Raw genomic sequence first — 22040 nt, forward strand, 5'->3', positions numbered from 1 at the left:
ACAAAGTAACACTGTCGCCTGTTTTGAGTAACTCCACTCACATTTAATGGGTTAGACACTTTCACTTTTAAAACAAATGTAGCGTAGCAAGTTTGACCACTGCAACCCAGATTTCAAGCTGTCAAGCCAGATCTCTAATCAGAAGCAGCGGGTCCACAATTTATTCATCAACCTCTGTCAAACTGATTTAAAGTTGTCAATCGGGACTCACCTTTTTGCTGATTAAGTTACTGGGAGTCTTGTCTATTGTTACGGGCAAAAAACAAGAATCGTCCACCGTTTCATGCCGTACAGTTTTTATTTGTTTCTCATAAGTATTTTGGGCATTTTTGACTACTTTTGGTTTTACCTTCATAATTTACCTTAAAAAAAAAAAAAACTGTTTACCCGGCCTTGTTTGGTGTCATTTTGTTTCAGCACAACCTCACCTGTGGGATGTTACAGTTTTTCTTTCATTCTGACATACTGCATTAAAACAGTGCCCCTAAATTCACCCCAAAGCCTAATATTCGAATCAGAAAAAAGTTAGTTTTTTTTATTGTGAAAACGAGAAATATGTTTAACGAACCATTTTTATAACTTAGAATGCAAATATAAATTGTAATTTTCAAAAATATATGTAAAAATGTAGCATAAACAAAGTTATATACAACAATTCACATTAAAATGCAGGAAATGCTTCAGGCGTTCTTAGTGGCTATTTACATACAATAAGATGCCACACAAATTATATTTGTGCCACTCAGAAAAACAATTCCTGTCCAATGCACATCAGAAGTCCCAAACATTTGTACAGATATTCCACCTCAATATCCATGTGTATTTTTCCCTAATTCCTTGTTTTTGTAGCATTTTTTTTAATTGGTGTTGGTACAGACTGTTCTGACTGTTAGTGGCAAAAACAAACAAACAAAAACAATAGAAAAAGGTGTTTTGGACTTTTTTTTGGGGGGGGGGGGGTCTCGACCTGGAATCCTGTGTTCTCCACCAGTGGAGCCTGCTGACTGCTGGGGCAGTATGTGTCTCCATCCTGCTGTGTTCCAGGACTTGGCACTGGAGCAGAGTTCTGTAGCACCTGAGTCCTGGAGAAGATGGAAAGAGAAGCGAGCGGTCCGGTCCACTGTGCCAATCTGTGCGCACAGATCAGTGCATCCACCTGCTCTTGTTCGTCCAGAGCAGAACAATAAAGTCCACTTCATTCATGTGTTCCGTGCTTCGATCTTCTTCATGCAGTTAAAAAAAAAAACAACAAAAAACAAAACTTGATATGTGTTCTTCCAGATGCCTCATTATTTTGACGTGCTAAAATACATAAAATAACTACATCGCATACTAACCACACACGCGAAAACACTCCACCACACACTAAAAACACACTCCAAACAGAAAATATCACACAACTTTCAAAACTGATTGCTTTTCGCTCTGCATGAAATCACAATTTTCTTCGCTCAGTAATCAAATTATGTGGATTGTATATTAGATAATATTTTTTACACCAGTGATTAAGAAAAATTTGTGTATTATTTTTTCGCAGACAGAGAGAGATGGAAGAAAAGTCCTGTTCGCAAAAGCGCACACACACAGGACAGCCACGTGGGGTCTGTGGGTTGTCATCAAACCCACGTGGGGTTGGTGATTGTGATTGGTTAGCTCCTGTGTTCTCCACCAATGGTGAACACCCCTCTCTCCTGCTGTAGTTGAGGGAGTCGTATTTCTTTCCAGCCCTCTCTTCTCCAGCTGAATGAGGAAATGAGTTGTTTCTGCTGTGGGTGTCTGTAAAACGCGCAGCAAATATGAGCATATTGTCCAGAAAAAATACTTGCATAAATTATTAATCATAATTCAAGTTATACTTGGCTATGAGCAAAATTTAAAAAGTGGTGTGCAGGTGGAATTCCACACGTTCAACACACATTCAAACAGACACTCAGAGTGGAGTGGATTGTGTGCTACGTCCGCTTAATTAGGTCATGGTTCTCAAGACCAGGCACCTAGGTGGCTTTGTCCCTTCTTTTTTCTTCTCCTTTTTTCTTCTTCTTCTTTTTTTAATATTTAGGAGTACCTTAGTATACACTAGTAGAGTTCCACCTTAGATATGGAATGTATAACAGAAGATATACCTTCCTGAAATTTCATGTGACCTTTTTATGCGGTGGTATGTCAATCGACTCTAGAGGGTTAATGTGCTTTTTTCCACCAGGGCGACCCATGACAGTCCTCTTCACCAGTTCATAAGCTGAAGTTACAGTCCTTTGTGTAAAGGAAAAACAACAACAATACTACTACTAATAATAATATCCTTCATGCGTTGTTTATGTGGGACATGATTGATTAAGCACCGTTCCTCCAAATGCTGCCACTCTCTGCCGCTGCTAGTTGTTCGCCGGTAAGCTGAAGTTTCGGCTCCTTGTATAAGTATCCTTTGTTTGTTGTTTTTGTGGGACATGACTAATTAAGCACCATTCCTCCAAATGCTGCCACTCTCTGATGCTGTTACTAGTTCACTGGTAAGATTAAGTTACGGTCCCTTGTGTAAATATCCTTCGTTCGTTGTTTTTGTGGGACATGACTGATTAATCACAGTTCCTCCAAATACTGCCGCTGTTAGTCTATTACCGGCTGTGCATCTCCACTCCTGTCAGGGCAACGACCTCTGTCGCGCCGCCTGCATGCCTGACCGATGAGATGCTCCCTCTCCACTCGACTCAAACCTGCTGTTCTTCAGTTCCGGTTCCAAATGTCCAGGTGTTTACTTGCTTTGGACTGTCTGTTGGGTAAGTTTGAATCCCAGTTGCCTTAGAAATTTAGTAACAAATACAAACTCTCTTATTACAAAAGAACAACAGTAACATGATTGTGATGACACAGTGTTTGCTAACTCCTCACCATCAAAATTATCCTGGTACTGGTAGCTTTTTTATTAGTGAAAACTCTCCATTTCTATTGAAATTTGCTAACTCCCTGACCATGTGAAAACATGTGTAAAATGCACACATTAACCAACTGGGAAATGGTTCCACTGTAGCCATGACAATCCAAACATGCAACAGTGACATCACACCGTCTTCCTCCTGTTACGATTACCGTTACTAGAATAACCCAGCTACTACACTGGAGGTGACAAAGATGCTCAAAGTACTCACAAGGCACATGTGAAACAAACTCGTAAGAAACAGTAAATCTCCAAGGCACAGGTGAAACCAACTCGTAGGAAACAGCAAACACACAAGGAAAAAGTGAGGCATAAATGCACACTGGTGTGATCATACAAACGGATGACAGGTGAGGGTAATTACAAATCAAAAACAGCTGGGAAAGAGACACAGGAAGAAGTTAACCAAAGCATACAACCAAACCATGACCACTAAAATAAAACAGGAACAACAAACTACAATCAAAGAAACAAAACCAAGATCAAATAAACCCAGGAAAGAGACATAACAAACCAGACTACAAAGACTAAGGGAACTAAACTGCAGAACAGTAAACTAAAGAAAGACAAGGATAAAGACAGTTACACAGACATGCAAACCCACAGGGCCTTAGACTATAACAACACAAGGAACAGTCAGAGGACAAGGACAGATACAGAAATTAAAAACCTACAGGCAACTCAAGCAACACCAGGAACAGTCACAAGGGGGTGGCAGAGGATAGGGACAGATAAACGGACCCAGACAAAGGACAGACCATAGACACTGACATCATACCATGACCCAAGGCACACATACCAAAAGACAGACCCCAAGAATGGATGATGAACAAAACTACAGATACAGACGGGACTGGACACTGAGAACACAAACATGGACAAAGGACACACCACAACAACTCGATCTCAGAGCAATACGTCCTTTCACATCAGAGTCTCCAAAAGTCTCCAATAACACCAGGAAAAGTCACTAGATTTGTTGTGTGTCGCTTTTTTGATTTAAAAAAGTCACTAGAGGGGTCTGAATAGTCGCTAAATTTACAGACAAAGTCGCTAAGTTGGTAACACTGCTTCAAGCTACTCCACAACTGTCACTCAAAGGGACAACATAATTATTCACAACTTTATGGCTTAAACTTTCTTAAACTGATGAGTTATTTAAAAAAATCCCCCCATATTGTTGTCATGAAGGGGAAACTAGCTACAGAGACCATTTATTTAATTTAATTGATTGAATGATTTTGTACCAGGCTGTAAACATGTTTATTTCTGCTCTAAAATTGGGGATTTGAACATGGGGGTCTATGGGGAGTGACTCACTTTTGGAGCCAACCTCAAGCAGCCATCCAAGGACCTGTAGGATTCCTCACCTTCACCTTGGCTTCATTTATCAGGACTGAAGGTTGCCCACTTGGTGATGATGTATCACAGTGTATAATGAGGTCGTGCCTGATGTCATCAGGACTCAACAAGCCTGAGATCAGATTACAATTTGGTGCATCATGCAAACACCCCTTTAAGCCTGATGGGTTAGTAGTTAAAGTATGCAGGTGCCAGTCTTTTTTTTTTACCAGCTGAGGATTTCACAGTTTTGATCAGTCAATTTCTTCTGAGTGGATAAATGTTAAATACAGTTAAATATAGTTGCAGATGGCATTGAAAATGTAGACTGCTGAACTGTACTTACACTTACCCTCAGAAACAAGCTTGATAATAGAGAAATGTGCTTCACACAAATCTGTCTCCCGCAGACAGAGGAACTGTCAATCACCACTGTCACCATGACAACAGAGAACTACTACACGCTATGACAGAAACAGGATGGAGAATACAGCAGGAAGGTCACCTCTTGTCATGTCAAACACTCTGACGCTCACACACAAAGCACTGACATGCATGTAAACGGCGGTGAGGATACGGAGCCACACATGTGCGGCATTGCGCCAACCAGTGCCGTGACAAATAGACTCCTAAGCGGTGAGAGCTCAAAGACAACAAATAAATCAGCAACACAGCAATATGCACAAAAGCTGCTAAAATAAATCAGCCGTGTGCGCGGATGGCATGTTTACCATGTGTGCCATCCATAAACACTGAGACGGAGGTTTTTCAACATTCTTTAATCAAGTTATTCAAGAAAGACGGCGAGCAATCGTGCACGTCGGCACTCCAAACTGGGTGCGGGGAGCAGCACATTTTCTGGCAAAGCAGAGTGTCTGCTAAATTCCACAGCGTTGACCATCAGAGGGAACCGAGGGACATTTTTCCTCGCCGCTCCTAACCCCTCCATACCAATCCACACGCTCTGTGGCATAAAATAACACGGCATTCTCGGAAAGCTATGGTCACTGGTGTCACTACTTGGGCGGACGGGAACATTTGGTTCTCGTCTTGGAGAGAACAAGTAAGCCACAGCCATACACACAAACGGCTGCAGAAAACGTCGGTCCCGGAGCAGCCCGGAGTATTCTGAGGTGTGGCTTCAACTTTGGCGGCCAAAGGCATTCATGGTAAACTGTTGACTTTGGAGACGTTACTTGTGGCAGGTGCTCTTCTGCGGCGAGTGCTGCGTCACGTGGGGGCAATCCAAACAGCCTCGCCACATGTGCACACAGTTGAGGAATGTGCTCCTAGTTTATGTGATGTCAGGTCCAATTTTCTATGTGGGGAGTTAAAACCCCAGATCAGAACCCGTCTTTCATTAGGATTTATAATCAGGTGGTAAGGAAGGGTTTATGTGTCTGATTTAAGAACCGATTTTACAGGAAACATGTCTCTAACAGATTGAACAGTTCAGTTATAGAAAAGATTTGTTCTTCAGCATCGTCTCAGGAAAACAAGAAGCAGAAAAAAGAGCAAAATTTCCTGAGCCCGCCTCTACCATCTGCAACAGGAACATTCATCACGAAATGCCCCGGGCGCAGTACTATTTTCCATGTAAAGTGCAGTAATATGTACATGTGTGGGGTAGGTATTTGGTTGAACCCTCATGTGTTTGATGTAAACTGGGATACACAGTGGAAAAATTGGAGACTGACATTATATTTATTTAGAGGATGTGGCCAACAGTGACCATAAAAAGTCGGTAGCCTTCGAACAAATGCAACTATTGGTGCTTCGAGCCCATGCGAAGTACTCCACCACTTTATGGTGAGGTGAATTTTTGGCTTTAAGCTATAACGTCCATATTTAGGGGGAAGGTCGATGTGACTAACAGCTAGAATCCAACCGCTGCTGACGGGCAGTTTATGTGGAAGACTAACAGATCGACGGTGACTTAGAGAGCAAGAAAGACAGGAAGAGTCAGAAAGTAGGAAAGCGTGAAGAAAGTAAGGAAGGAGAAGATGATGCCGCTAAGCTGAGCAGGAAATCTGTTTAACGCAGAGGATCAGTGAGGAAACCTGGAAAACCCATTTCTTGTGTGTACTTTATTTTGAACTTGGATGAAAATATCTCCAAAGAGATAGCATTTTTTTCATAGACTGAGATGTTTTATAATCCTGCACAAAGCCGCTCAGCAAACATAAACACATTTTACAGTGTACTTTATATTCAAAGTGCCTTCCAAGTCCATGATTAATTATTATGAAAATCAAACTCAGAATCCAAGAGTGTTTGTGCTCCGTTTTATCCATCGACCTCTGGGCCAGATTCCATAAGGACTCTGTGGCCATTTACCTCAAAACTCTTGGAACATCCTGCTACTCAAGCTTTTTGCTTCAATTTGGAGGCCATGCTAAAGCAACTTAAAATGTGTTACCTTGCACTGTGTTACAAATGCAATAAATAAATAAGCCTCGGTATGAATCCTGTCAAATGCGATGAGTGAATTAACAGCTCAAACTCCTCCAGATTGTTAATGCAATAATTCAAAAACATTAAATACTACCATCTTGTTTGCCCCCAAATTAAGAGGGCATATAATGAGGTGAAAGAGATTAAAATTTGGTTAATGTTAATCCACCAGGTCAATCATAAAAATTATTTTACTTGTGCAATATCCCACAAACCTTCCTGCATTTTGCAGAACGCCGCCACCTGCTGGATCTTTGGTGCATGCTGGTTGGATGTTGGAAATTAGGAGCACATGTGGTCAAAATTACATTCATCTTACCCGTTTTTATTTCATTTCAAAAGCCTAGGTCTGCAGGTTATGCCACATCATGAATAAGTGTATAGAAAAGGCAACCCCGTTGCAAACAGGATATTCTGCCAGCAATCCCAACATGAAAATCCCACACGTCCATCAGAACTTTAATGGAGGCAGACTTCACATATTGTTTGTTGGAACTTCATCACCACGCCGCATACAGCAGGTTTATAGCCTCAGATCATTTTAATTGCTCTTCCAGGCATTTAGTTAGAGGCAAAAATTTACTATGAAGTTGTTGTGCTGTTTGCCAGTCATCCATCATGCTTTGAAATGAAAAATTACCTCTCAGTAAAGCCAATTTACTGCTGACATTAAAACACCATGTTGGCTTTTTTCATGCAACTGTCAGAAACAAATTGTTAGAGTTGAGAAAGTTGAGTTCCTGAATGCATCATTAGTATTCCAGTATAGAGTGTTTTACACTGACATCACAGGTCAAGGGGCGTGGCCTGACTTCCATCATAGAAGTGGGAGGATTTCCAGAGGCAACAAGGTTGTGGTAAACTTGTGTTACTGTGAGGCTGCTGTTGTTCTTGCAAACGTCACAATGTACAAATGTTACGTCACGAAAACGAATGCTAGATCGCAACAGCGACCTTCACATGGTGGTCGATCGTCTGTGAAAGCAAGACATGGGCTTAAGACAACACAGTCTGTTGAAGGGTGGAGGTTTATGTTTAACGTGGGGACCTCGACTTTGTGTAACTGTGGGTAGGTGTGTGGCATGTGGCGTGCACTCACACTTCCTGTAGTGCCCAGGGACAGATGGTTCATCTGCTGGGTGAGGGGGCCCATCATGCTGGCAGGCTGCATGGACATCGAGTGGTCCATAGCTGGCGTGATCACTGCACCCTGGTGGAAGGGAAGACAATAAAGGTGCAGAATGAGTGAAATAGGACGTGGTACATGAAGGAGAATTTGGGGTGTGAGAAAAGATGGAAGAGGTTAAGGAGAGATGATGGAGGAGAAGGAGATGAAAGGGAGGCACAAAACAGTGTGAAGAAAGACAGCAGACGGGATAATGGATCCAACTTGAGAAAAAAATAAAAACAAAACAAAGGACTAGTTCACGATTAGTAACCACTGTTGTCTTGGTTCCATCAAAATGGTCAATGTCCGCTGGTGAAGTATCAACGACATGAGCTTCTGGAGGTTGGTTGTGCTCTCACTCACTCCTTTGGAATCTTCCCTTCCTGGTACAACGTGCGCCATGTGGCTCGTGACGGCAGCAGCTTCTCTTTGCCGTTGTGGCAGAACATGAGCTGAAGTGCTGAAATCGTTGTTGCTCTTTCATCTCTTGTCATGATGGCTCCATCTCACAGGCACTGAAGCCTCGGGAGGAAAACCTTCAAAAACCGTGCACCCGCCCCTCCGTTCGCCTCTTTTCTCACTCGGTGTGTATTTACAGATGTGTGTGTTTGTGGATAATGTTCGGGTGGTGACTCTGTGTGGTCCTATTGGAGAACAAACTGTGTATCATAATCAGGCATGCACATAACTTGTACTCATGGTGCTTCTGCATGCTAAAAATATATGATGCACAGCAGAAAACACAAGGAAAGCGCTTCATAGGAGGAAAGCAATGACAGACTGCACCCTGCTCAGCGCGGCGCTCTCAGTGGCGCGACATCTCTGCTATTTTGGCATTGTGGGATAGTTCGCCGGACTACTTTCGCCTGACCCAGCACTGAATTTGCCGACATGAGAAGATGCTACTGGATGAGTGTGAGTATTCCCAGTTTTAGAGTATCCTGGAATCCTTTGCGCGCCTGGAAGGGAGGCTTGATAATGGTGCCGCTTAATGCTAACTTTAACATTGAAAATGCCATAGACAATGCTAATGGCGTTAGCATCTGTCACGTTTTTAAGTTATAAAATACATCTACTGTTTCTGAAGGCCATAACAGGTTGGTTTAACATAAAAAGGTAAATATTACTCAGACATATGCTCTTTAGGGGTTTAGTGGGAAAAATTAAGATAAAGCGAAATAAAGAGCCAACGAAGCAGCAGATTGAAGATCGAAGCACTGCTTCATTGGTTCAAAGTTCAAAACAAAGCCGCGCTGCAGAAATGCTGATTATACAGACCCACTGCAGGGTCTATAATTAATGTAGAGAAATGATCATTTTCCTGACAAACACCCCCCAAAAACAACGGCCACTCTGAAGGACCGATAAGGGAATCGTTAAGCAAAAAGGGTATTGATGTCGATGGATCGAATCATTTCTTAAGGATACCCGAAAAGAACCGGTTCCCGACACGTAACCCTAACAGCAACAGCCTCCCCAGTGAGAATGTGATTACGTGCGAGATTTGACACCGTAAAGGTGTCTATTGACTTACGATCATTTAGGCGTAAAAACACACCAGATACACACGTTCTTGTGCCAAATATACTCCTTATGTTTTTCTTACCTGTGAAAATGCACCATCATCGCTGCTACAGCATTGTTTGGGAACTACTTTTTGTGTAGGAATTCATCAACACGTTGGCTGCGAGCACGTACTAACACAGAATATACAAAAACTGTATAGTAGTTTGGCCAAAACAAGAGCGTCCACTTTTAGGTTGCCATAAACTAAGCTAGTGGCGTGTGTGAGAGTATGGACAGATTGTAGGAAAAGCGTTTCTCTCTGTGTGCTGGCTGCTACGCATCAATGATTTTTAGCGAACATGAGCATGATGAGTACCAGTTATGTGCACCGCTGTTTATAATCATTCTGCTCAGCACATTAACGCTCTTCAGAGAACAGACAGACTAACTGAGAATCAAGAAAATGAAATGAGACTAATCACCGTAATATTTTGTAGTTTTTAGCTCAGTGCTCACTACCTATTGATCTCTAGTGATCGACAGCTAAATGGACTGCATTTATATAGCGCTTTTCCATTCAAAGCGAATTTGCAAATAATGCCTCACATTCATCCTGATGTGAGGGTGCTGCCATACAAGGCGCGCACTACACACCGGGAGCAACTAGGGGATTAAGGACCTTGCCCAAAGTTAGTGATTTTCCCGTCAGGCTGGGATTTGAACTGAGGATCTTCTAGTCTCAAGCCCAATGTCTTAACCACTAGACCATCACCTCTCCTAAACATGATAGCGCATGTTTGATTGTGAAGTACTGACACATGTGAGGTCATAAGTATGCAGCTGTAATTACGCTCGTGAGCGACCCCTCTGGTAGGTTCAAATGGAAGTTTAAAAAATGCTACCAGTAGGTGGAGTATGATGCTCATTTAGGGCAACCGATCGCCCAGCTCCACCTCTGCCCTGCTCAACGTCATTGCTACAGTTCCAAAGCGACTCAAGTACTTCTACTCTCCACGAATACCACCTAGATGATCCCCAAAGAGTACTTGTGATGCTACATTCACATGTTAGCAGTAATTATTTTCAATGAGAGGATGTAGACAAAAGCTACCATTTCCAACTTCTTCTGCTTTCCGCCATGAGCAGTCTAAACCAGATTATAGGCTACGCCAGTACATTACTGCTGCATGTCGGATTGAAGGATGTCATTTGGAAAATACCTTTTCATGCAGCGAGTTTGCTTCAATCCTTCCCCAAGTGAAGTGTGAGAGAAGCAGTTTGTCGCTACACGAGGCGTGTTTGCCCCATTTTCCAGTAACAAGACTTGTAATTATGAACCTGCGCATCTTAAATTGCAGACCTAACTGACCCATGGAATGACTGCGCGACAGCATGGCGATCACGCATAACGAATGCCGTCGTATCTATCTAAACCTTTTTCCTACAGTGTGTCTTTCATAGAATGTGTGTCTTTGAATACGACGTGACCTCTGAACTGAACAGTGATGCCGGTAACGCGTTACTTAGTACTCTAATCTGACCACTTTTTTTAGTAACGAGTAATCTAACGCGTTAATCTTTCCAAATCAGTAATCAGATTAAAGTTACTTCTCCATGTCACTGTGCGTTACTATTATTTTTCATTGTGGGTCGATAGCAGCATTAAACTTGGTCTGTGGGCAGGAGGTCGGGGTTCGACTGAACTGCACACTTTAAGCGAGCTGTGAGCTTTTCATCCGCGTTTTTTTGCAGCTGCTCGACTCGTCCTCACCTCTTAAAGCGCGGTGATCAGCACACCTGCACTGAGCTTTACAAAGACATTTTTATACTTTTTTCCCTCCTTTATTTAGAATTCTGAGCTGAGCCGCTCCGTATCGTCTCGTTAAAAACAGCTGATCCTCCGCGACGCGTCAACAACTAACACTATTTTCCACTCAAATGCACCTAAACTCTCTTTCTGAGGACCACATGATGTGAAAACGCAATAAAACTTTCTTACCTGTAAATCTGGTCATGTTTTCTGCATAAATAAATGTTATCCATTCTTTGTGCTCAAACGCCAAAGCAGGGGCGAATCTAGATGGAATGGGGGTGTGGGGCAAGGATGTGCCCCCTCCCCCACAACACCCCTAGATTAAAGGTCCAGTTTTGAAGCCGTTTTTTACTACAACTACTAATATTGCTTAAAATAATAATAATTTTGACAAGTAAAATGTTTAGAGAGAATTTAAATGTTAGAAAAATGTTAGAATTTAATAGTTACATTTATAAACAATGTGGGTTTGAAATTGCAAGTTTTACTGTTACAGTGCTGTCAACAGTTAAATATGAGGTCAAGAAAGAGGTCTTTATTTTACTTTTTATAAAACAAGTATTTATTTTCATTGAAGTCAAGAAAGGGTGACTATAAAGTGAGTTTTGGCAAAACAGGTATTGTCATGTTGACGTGGGTTGTTGTCGGCAGCTGGGGAAAGTAACTAAAAAAGTAACTAGTAATCTAACTTAGTTACTTTTACAACTGAGTAATCAGTAAAGTAACTAAGTTACTTTTTCAAGGAGTAATCAGTAATCAGTAATTGGATTACTTTTTCAAAGTAACTGTGGCAACACTGGAACTGAACCATCTGTGGGGGCAATTAATTATAAAGAAGGTGGTAGCATTGATAAGGAGACGTTAGTGAGAGCGTACGACGAGTTAAGGCACCGACCACGTACAACATCCACAGGTTTGATTCCTGGTGACCTTTGCCAGATTCCTCTCTCCATGTCATTTTCCTGTCATACTTTGCCTGCTATAATCAAGCAGAAGCTAAAGAACCTCAAACAAATCTATATAAAAGAATTACTGGGCCAATAACAAAACAAAAATGGCTGAAAGCTGGGAACAGAAATCCTGTGTTTGTCCACAATCATCATGAAAGCTTGCAGCAAAAACAAACCAAAACAAAAACAATTGCTGTGTTTTGTGTGTAAAAAGTGGAAGTATCTCACAACACAAGATAAAGATTGTGTAATTGATTGGTCAAACAAAGAAATTTAAGGGGCTTGGGGAGCGGAGACATATAGTTCATGTGTAATATCAGGTGCCAAGGGTGCCTTTGACTCTTTAGAGCAGTGGTTTCCAAACTGTGAGACACGCCCCCCCTGGGGGGCGCCAGAGTGCTTCAGGGGAGAGCGCAAGGGTTGGGTATCATGAACCAGTTGTTTTTGAGAATTGTTAAGAAATTATTCGATCCACCGACATCAACAGCCTTTTTGCTTAACGATTCCCTTATTGGTCCTTCAGAGCGGCCATTGTTTTTGAGGATGTTTTATTGGGAAAATGATCATTTCTTTACGTTGATTACAGATCCTGTAGCGTGTCTGTAACGGCTCAAAGCATGAAACAATGAAGCAGTGATCTGAGCTGCTGCTTCATTGGTTCATTGCTTTGCTGCTTTTCAGAAGCGACAAGTAGCTTCTTAACCTCTCTCAAAGCATTTAAAAATGTCAACCATGAGTCAGTTTTGTTTGGATTAAAGTCACTCCTGTCTTGTCGCAAACAAGAAATGAGAATCGTCCTCCGTTCTGTTCGCACAGCTCCAAACGCTGCGCCGATCTCTGCCGAGTCACATTAGAGTCCGGTCGGAATTAATAACTTCAAAGCGAATCGCCATTTTAAATCAAATAACACCTCACCTCTAAACTACAACTGACTAAAACGTTTTTTTTTTCCTCCCAAAATGAGATGTCCTGCATTCCTTATGCCATTAATGTCTGAAAGGAAATGCTTTTGAGAAAAACTACAGATTTTATTTCTATTTATGTCCAGAGATCAAGGATCCAGGTACCAATTTCATATTTATTTACTTTAAGACTCAATAAAATGCTGGTGACACAGAAAACCTGTAAAGCCTACTTTTAGTACACAGAAAATTCACAGGAGGTATTGATAAGGGAATCAATAAGGAATCGGCTCGATAAGCGGAATCGATAATTGCATCAATATTGATAAAATCTTATCAATACCCATCCTTTATTATTTATGGTAAAATGTGTTAGTTATTCCAAAGATGTTTAAAAACACAGAGATGTTTAAATATTTAAAAAAAAAAGATGTTTAAAATATGACAAAAGATAAAAAGAGAAGAAGAAAAAGTTCTTTAAAAACATTTAAAATGTATGAAAAGGGTGTAAAATGTGTGAAAGAATAGAAAGTTCTTTAAAACATGTTTAAATGTTTACAAAGGCTGTAAAATGTGTAAATGCATAGACAGTTCCTTAAAACACACAAATAGTTTTAAAATGTGTTTAAGATGTGTAAAATTAATAAAAAGAAACATTCACAGATGTTGAAATTGTGTGTATGTGTGTCAGTGGGGGGGGGGCAGCTATTCATTTGTTCTCTGGGGGGGATCCAGAGTGAAAATCTGACATGCATTTTTGCCCAATGATAAAATAAAAATCATACACGTCTTGTTATTCAATAATCTTCATTCTTTTATTCGTGTGCAACATACACTGTCATACTTCTTTTAATATATTTATTATACTTCATGGACCATAGTGAACACTTATTTGTATAAATATGATGTCCTAAAAAACACTATAACAAAAATTGACTGTAAACAGGATCAAATTTATTGCCAAAATCTTTCCATTATACCTGAATCTATATATGATTTTTTTTTCAATTGATAAAATCAATAAAAATATGACTGCATATATTCTTAATAATAATATATTGAGATACAGACAGTTCACAGAAGACATTTTCCATTGATACCAATCAAAATTAGAAACAGTCCAGCAGGTAACAATATTCATCATGTCCATGACTAAATATACTAAAACAAATACATCACAATTGTACACATATCACAGTTGTGATGTGTACAATTGTGATGTATTTGTTTTAGTATATTTAGATTTTGTTGTGATTTGGCACTTTATAAGCCAATTAAATTGAAATTGAATTGAAATTGAACATTTTATTGAGTCTTAAAGTAAATAAATATGAAATTGTCACTGGATCCTTAAACTTTGGACATAATAAACTCTACATGGCGGATCCTTGATCTCTGGACATAAATAGGAATAAACAAAATCTGTAGTTTTTGTCAAAAGCATTTCCTTTCAGACATTATTGGCATGAATGCCTTTCCATATATCTGAGCTGAGCTCTTACAGCTGCTGTGCTTCACTTCAGGATGTAATTTGTAAAGAAATACAGCACGTTTCATTTTGGGAGGGAAAAACGTTTTAGTCGATTGTAGTTTCTTGTCTGTATTACAACATTTGGAAAGAGGTGTCATTTTATTTAAAGCGGCAATTCATTTTGAAGCTATTAATTCCGACTGGACTCTGTCTCGGCAGAGAGCCGCTCAGAGTTTCGAGCTGTGTGAACGGAACGGAGGACGAGTCTCGTTTCTTGACAGCAACAAGACAAGAGTTCCAGTTAGTGACTTTAATACACACAAAAGTGACTCACGGTATTTTAATGGCTTTGAGAGGGGTTAAGAAGCGGACTTACTGCTTCTGAAGAGCAGCGAATCAAAGAGCCACGAGTCATTGAATCGAAGCATTGCTTCAATGGTTCACGGCTTCAAAGTGGAGTCACGCTGCAGAAACGGATGATTACAGAGCCCCTGCTGACCAAACCCTGAATATCAGACTTTATTTGTTCATTCGTATGACTCTGAAACTCGGAAAAATCTGTATAATTTACGGACTATAGGTTGATATGAAAACCAAAGTTGTGTTCACAGCGGGGACACATTTGGCACTATGATTATTCAAGTTTTTTTTTTTTAAACCGATGACGAACGATGCGTAAAAAAATTTGACCGATGTAACTGCATCGGTCCAAACCGGTCTGGATCCGGGCCTGGGGGCTCACTCTCCCACACTTTGAAAACATCTGCTTTAGAGTATCTTTGGGCATCGCTGGAATGACTTTTTGTCAAAGGAATGGGTCCTTAACGAAACACAGATGAGACGTACTGTTTGTATTGTGAGGGAACGTCAGTTATGACATTTTGGCCATGTGACATGTTTCTCTGGACACAATCCAGCATGCAAGTGCCTCAGTGCAGAAGAGCTCTGCGGCTGGAGAAGGCCAAGAGGGCGTCCACATTACACCTGGCTGCAGCAGACACATGGTTATAGTCCAGCTGTCTGCCTGGGTGGTTGCCACCCAGGATGCAATGCGGTTTGGTGGTGTGGTGTTGCACGGTGCCAATGCAAACTTCCAGATGTGACATATTGTCTCAAAAGAAACTGTCATTCCAGCACTGGTTAAGAGGCTGATTGAAAGTTTAATATAATTACAAGTCAAATGCAGAACAGTGGAAAGATGCTGTGTAAGTGTGAAATATTTTACTAAAATTTGGAAAGAGGGACAGATAAAAATTCCATACAAGTCCAAAACAACCATAATTACACTTGAATGACTTCCCAGCGTGGTTAGGTGGCTTTCTTAGGGGAGAGTGCTCTGACATTAAAGAAGAAATGGATTGTTTTTTTCATTGTACTTTACTGGAAGCTAAAAAGAGAGAGAAAAGACAAAGACGAGGAAGGCAGGAAAAATCCCGTGAGTTGGAAGGAAGCGGCAGAAGCTGTGGGCTACCTGTTAGTGATTCAGCCTGTGACAATGCCTTTATAATGGGAAGTGGAGAGCAATGGAAAGCCTTAATACACAGATGTGTCAGGCAGAGTTAAGCCGATTTGTCATTTCGATTTTCTGTGTTTTGTGAGAGCGAGTGTCTGTGAGAGAGGTTGTGTGTCTGTCCACGGACGGACGGCTCAGGAAAGAAAATGAGAAAGAGGCTGACACAAATTGACAATATATGTTTTTGATTTGTCGCGGATGCTCGTCTACGGGATGGCGAGGAAACGGATACTGGTAGGATATCTGTCACAAATGTATGAGATGATGTCCTCTGTGTATATGTACATGTTTTGGCGCGTGCATGTCAGCGTATTTATGTTGCTTGGGGAAGGAAAACCCCCACATCGCGTTGATCATATAGTATTGATCCTGCTCTAAAGAGACAGATGAGTTCAGCCAGTTGTTAAATGCATTGATATATGCTCAAGAACTCGAGGTACTGTAATGTACAGTACAAAAGAAGTGTTTTAAAATACTCAACGTATTACGACGGCAGTGTTTGTTTTACGGCCGCTCGTTATAAAGTGGATGCTCCTCCGAGCGATCGGGTGCTGATCGTTATCAGGCGATATTCATTATTTGCTCTTTAAATGTACTGATTAGAAACAGTAAAATAACAGAGGTAAATATATAAATGCCACACTGATAGTGGAACGTTTTTACTGGTTAATCGATTCATCGTGCACAACGGCCTTCTAAGGTCATTTTACAATCAATCCTGAGATGCAATCAGGAAATCAAGTCGGCAGCATGTTTGGGTTGCCAGTACTGTAGTGTTATGAACAAACAAATATAACAGAGTACTTCTGCTAAATGAGATGCACTTTTGGGAGATTATTGAGGAGAACTTTCATTTTATGTTTTTTTTAAATAAAATCTTCAGTCTGCCAAAGTTTGAGCAGTTGCTTCCTGCAACATGACAATTAATCCAGACTTGTGAATCCAAAAACATCTGATACAGACTTCTGTCTTAAGGCACAATGGATCTGTGAAAACAGCAGCTGAGATTTTATCTCCTGACAACCAAGGCTTAGAACCAGTTCACGGAACCAAAACCAAAACCAGAAACTTTTGGTATTTTGCTAGGATCAAAAACTGAACCATAAATGTTATATTGTTTTGTGTTCCGGAACAGAATCACTATTTGAAAATAATGGTAACTGCCATGGTTAATACTGTTATTTTTTCCTTCTTAAAAAGGTTTCCGTTTACAATGAGCTGATGAGGTTCACTTATTCCTTTCATTAAAACAAGCAATCAAGAAGACAAGAAGACTCTGCCGTTTTGAAGTCTCATTGATCATAAGAAGCAAATATTACAGGCTACCTATCTTAGGGCCCCGTCACACATAACACGATTGAAGCCAACTAGCGCGCGAAGGAGAAATTGCATGGCATTTGTGAAAAATCGGAGCCGCCTCAAACGCCTTGTACATCTGTTGCCACAACCATTCGTGCACACAAGTGGCCGAAAGACAGTGAATGCCCTGCACGCACCCATTCGATCCCCCTCTTGGCAGGTGTTGGCCAAATTCCAGTTGCCAAACACAAACATTTAATACTGCTTGCTGGAGACTTGGAAAAGGCGGAGCTATTCATGCACCTGGTACAAGAGTAGACAGCAGGCGACCATATTCGACCTGTCTGTAAAAAGTGTCTAAGTGCAACACGAGTGTGGCGTCACCTAGCAACACACATGGGTGTAGCTCTGCCGAACCCGCCCAACACAAATGGCTTGTGGAGTGTGTCCCCACAAAACACACACACACACACACACACACACACACACACACACACACACACACACACACACACACACACACACACACACACACACACACACACACACACACACACACACCATGAATCCAACATTGTCAGCTGTGGCTGGGGGCCCCAGAGTCCGGTCGCTGTCCAGTGCAGTGCGCTGCTGGACCAGCTAACCACTGTGGACTGCAACTCAGCTGGAGAACTCGCAGTGCACATGTGTGGGCAGGTGCTCACGCCCTCATGAACTCATGAACTATTGCTCCCGGTGTGTAGTGAGCGCCTTGTATGGCAGCACCCTGACATCGGGGTGAATGTGAGGCATAATTGTAAAGCGCTTTGAGCGTCTGATGCAGATGGAAAAGTGCTATATAAATGCAGTCCATTTACCATTTTTTTTCCAGCTGAGATTCCTGGCAAAAGTCAAACCCTTTCTAAGCCAAAAGGACCTTGAAAAGGCTATGCATGCTTTTATCAGCTCCCGGATTGACTATTGCAATGCACTTTATGTTGGTATCACTCAAGGCTCTCTAAACCGACTCCAACTGGTCCAGAATGCTGCTGCTCGCCTGTTGACCAATACCAGGAAGCACAGCCACATCACTCCTGTACTTTACTCCCTGCACTGGCTTCCAGTCCGTTTTACAGTTGATTTTAAACTGTTAATGTTTGTTTTTAAAGCTGTAAATGGCATTGCACCTTTTTATTTATGTGACCTGTTAAAAACACACAACCCTGTCAGAGCACTTCGGTCTGCTGACCAAAACTTTCTTGAGGTTCCCAGGTCCAGGGCCAAACAATGGGGTGACCATTCTTTTGCAGTAGCAGGTCCTAAGTTGTGGAATGCATTACCTCCTGAACTGAGGTCCATTAATAGCTTGCCTCTGTTTAAAGCTAAGTTAAAAACATACTTGTTCAGGGCAGCTTTTTGCACATAATGGCTTTGACACTTTTTTGTCTATTTTTATTCTATTTTGGATGCTCTTATTGTGTTTTATTGTGTTTTTCGTACTTTTCTTTTTATTTTATCTCTAGCTGGTGCTATTGGAAAGCACTTTGGTTCAATGAAAACTGTTGTAAAGTGCTATAGAAATAAAACTTGATTGATTGACCATTTACCATTTCATGAGGACTGGCCAGCGTCTGAGTGCGCGGCACAGTGTGAAGCCAGCCCGGCCGGCTGACGTCACTTCCACCACGTAAACAGTAGTTTCCATGACCGACAGAGTGGAAATTAAATAAAACAAATAAGGGTGAATGCATGAACTCATTCTTGTGTGATCGCTTTGCTGTAGACATATGGCACATGTCAGCTGACCGCCGACTGACAGCTGGACATGATCATGCATGCAAAGTGTTACAACACAGACAGATGCAGGACAAACACATAATAATACACACATGAAATTAAAATCACAGAACAAAGCAACAGAGATTGAGCCTTTTTCTTCTGTGAGCTGCAGAGGTCTGCTGACAGGTGGGCGTGTCCCCCTGTGACGTTCAGCTGTTCAGATATCTGTGTTCGCAAGTCATAGCTGGGGAACACCTGTACTAACTTGCAGGATACGACAGATATTCGCCCTCGTCTAACTCGGGTGAATATCTGTCATTTTGGGCAACTGGGCATGGACATCGGGCCTCTGAAAATGCATACTGCCCTCCAAAAGCATGTTATTGTATTATTATTCACCAGTTTGAAAACAATATTTTTTTGTTCTAAGTGGTTTGGTTTGGAACCCAAAAGCAGAAATGTTAAAATACTGTTTCTGTTCTAAATGAACCAGCTGGGTTAAAAAAAAAAATCTGCTTTACAGCTCTGCATAAACCTAAAAGTAAAAGCTACAGTATGTACAGTGTTTTAGCAAAATGAGGTGTTTCTGTTTAGCCATAATTGGTTTCCTTGAGTCACACAATATATCTGCAAATCCTACCAATAGCATTAGCAGCCAAATTCACATACCAAAGGTTTAAAAGATATCTGACAAGATCGTTACCCCAATAATTACACATGATGTGTAATTCATGTGAACTATACATGACCACAAAAAATGTGTTTAGCCACTGTGGCTAAAAGAAGCCAAATTATTTTAGCCACATGTGATTTCTCTTAGCATTTGGCTACATGGCTAATAGGCAGTGCTAGCTTAGTATGGTGAGGTTGGAGACTGCATTATGCCGTCTCCGGACTTGATTTGGTTTCCCATCATGTTTCATTTGTTTGGCGATGGGGAGCCACACTCTCCTGACCTTTCTTTGGGTAAGCAATATGAATGATACTCCATTGTCAAACTTGCTAAATTGTAGCAAGAATAAAGTGACTTCTCTTTTCTTTTTTCTTCACTCTTTCAGCTGCTCTGCAAAATGCAAACGGCAGAGTAAGTTTGTAAATAAGTCCCTTTTTGGCTATCAACATGGCGGTTCAACATGGTGGCCTACATGAGGAGGCCCAATCCTATGTAGATATGAACAGCTCCTTCTATGATTATGAAAACATATCAATTCGTTGTTGCAGATAATGATGCACTAATAAACAGATGTTTATCAGTGATATATTCCATTGCTGCTAATGACCCCTAAATCCTAGTTTATTTGTTTTTAGCAGTTAGTGTGCAAAGCAATATGAGCTAGGAAGGCAAATAAATAAATAAAAAGATAAATAGTGTCATGTTTTTAGATAGCATTGGATGCTTTATTTTTTGAGGAGGGGAGGGGTGACTGAAAATGAAAACAGTGTAGGTTTTAATAGCTCCACAAAAGATATTTTGTTTTCATGATCAATTGCTGGTTTGTAATTTTGTCTGCATGATGTAAAACCTCCAAAAATGTGTTACTCAAGAGGCAGATCCCAGATCCTTTCTATGTTGTGTATTGTTATCAGTGTTGCCACAGTTACTTTGATAAAGTAATCCAATTACAGATTACTCCTTGAAAAAGTAACTTAGTTACTTTACTGATTACTCAATTGTAAAAGTAACTAAGTTAGATTACTAGTTACTTTTTTAGTTACTTTCCCCAGCTGCCGACAACAACCCTCTGCCACCTCAACATGACAATACCTGTTTTGCCAAAACTCACTTTATAGTCACCCTTTCTTGACTTCAATGAAAATAAATACTTGTTTTATAAAAAGTAAAATAATCTTTCTTGACCTCATATTTAACTGTTGACAGCACTGTAACAGTAAAACTTGCAATTTCTAACCTACATTGTTTATAAATGTAACCATTAAATTCTAACATTTTTCTAACATTTAAATTCTCTATAAACATTTTACTTGTCAAAATTATTATTATTTTAAGTAGTATTAGTAACTGTAGTAAAAAAAAAAAAACGGCTTCAAAACTGGACCTTTAATCTAGGGGTGTTGTGGGGGAGGGGGGCACATCCCTGCCCCACGCTCCCATTCCATTTGGATTCGCCCCTGCTTTGGCGTTTGAGTACAAAGAATGGATAACATTTATTTATGCAGAAAACATGACCAGATTTACAGGTAAGAAAGTTTTATTGCGCTTTCACATCTTATGGTCCTCAGAAAGAGTGTTTAGGTGCATTTGAGTGGAAAATAGTGTTAGTTGTTGACATGTTGCGGAGGATCAGCTGTTTTTAATGAGACGATACGGAGCGGCTCAGCTCAGAATTCTAAATAAAGGAGAAAAATTAAGCATAAAAATGACTTTGTAAAGCTCAGTGCAGGTGTGCTGTTTTCACCGCGCTTTAAGAGGTGAGGACGAGTTGTATGAAAAGCTCACAGCTCGCTTAAAGTAGGCAGTTCAGTCGAACCCCGACCCCCTGCCCACGGACCAAGTTTAATGCTGCTGTCGACCCACAATGCAAAAATAATAGTAACGCACAGTGACTTGGAGAAGTAACTTTAATCTGATTACTCATTTGGAAAGATTAACGCGTTAGATTACTCGTTACAAAAAAAGTGGTTAGATTAGAGTAACGCGTTACTTAGTAACGCATTACTAAGTAACCGGCATCACTGATTGTTATACATTTCTTTTTATAACTTTTTATGGTTCTGATTTGTACAGTACTTTGAATTTCTCTGAAATTGCTTGATAAATTATTATTTTTATTCTTGGTGGAGGTCTGAATTATCTGAGTGTCCTTCTAGGTTCTCTACTTTTGAACAGTGATGTCAGGTTCTTGCAGTGCAAAAATATACGCAACATATTTGTTCACTTTAAAAATTTCGGTACAACAAATTTTCAATGC

General features: G+C 40.7%; 1 protein-coding gene across 4 annotated transcripts in view; it reads right to left on the bottom strand.

Annotated features, from left to right (window-relative positions):
* Positions 1 to 22040, bottom strand: part of LOC117501699 (RNA-binding motif, single-stranded-interacting protein 3) — a 467438-nt gene that overhangs the window by 17339 nt on the left and 428059 nt on the right. For all 4 annotated transcript variants that reach the window (XM_034160656.1, XM_034160655.1, XM_034160658.1 and 1 more), the window contains exon 11: positions 7830 to 7940. In XM_034160656.1, coding sequence (XP_034016547.1) covers positions 7830 to 7940 — 111 coding nt within the window. The remainder of the gene's footprint in view (positions 1 to 7829; positions 7941 to 22040) is intronic.

This window comes from Thalassophryne amazonica, chromosome 20 (genome assembly GCF_902500255.1).
Source record: "Thalassophryne amazonica chromosome 20, fThaAma1.1, whole genome shotgun sequence".
In the NCBI taxonomy this organism is placed as follows: Eukaryota; Metazoa; Chordata; class Actinopteri; order Batrachoidiformes; family Batrachoididae; genus Thalassophryne; species Thalassophryne amazonica.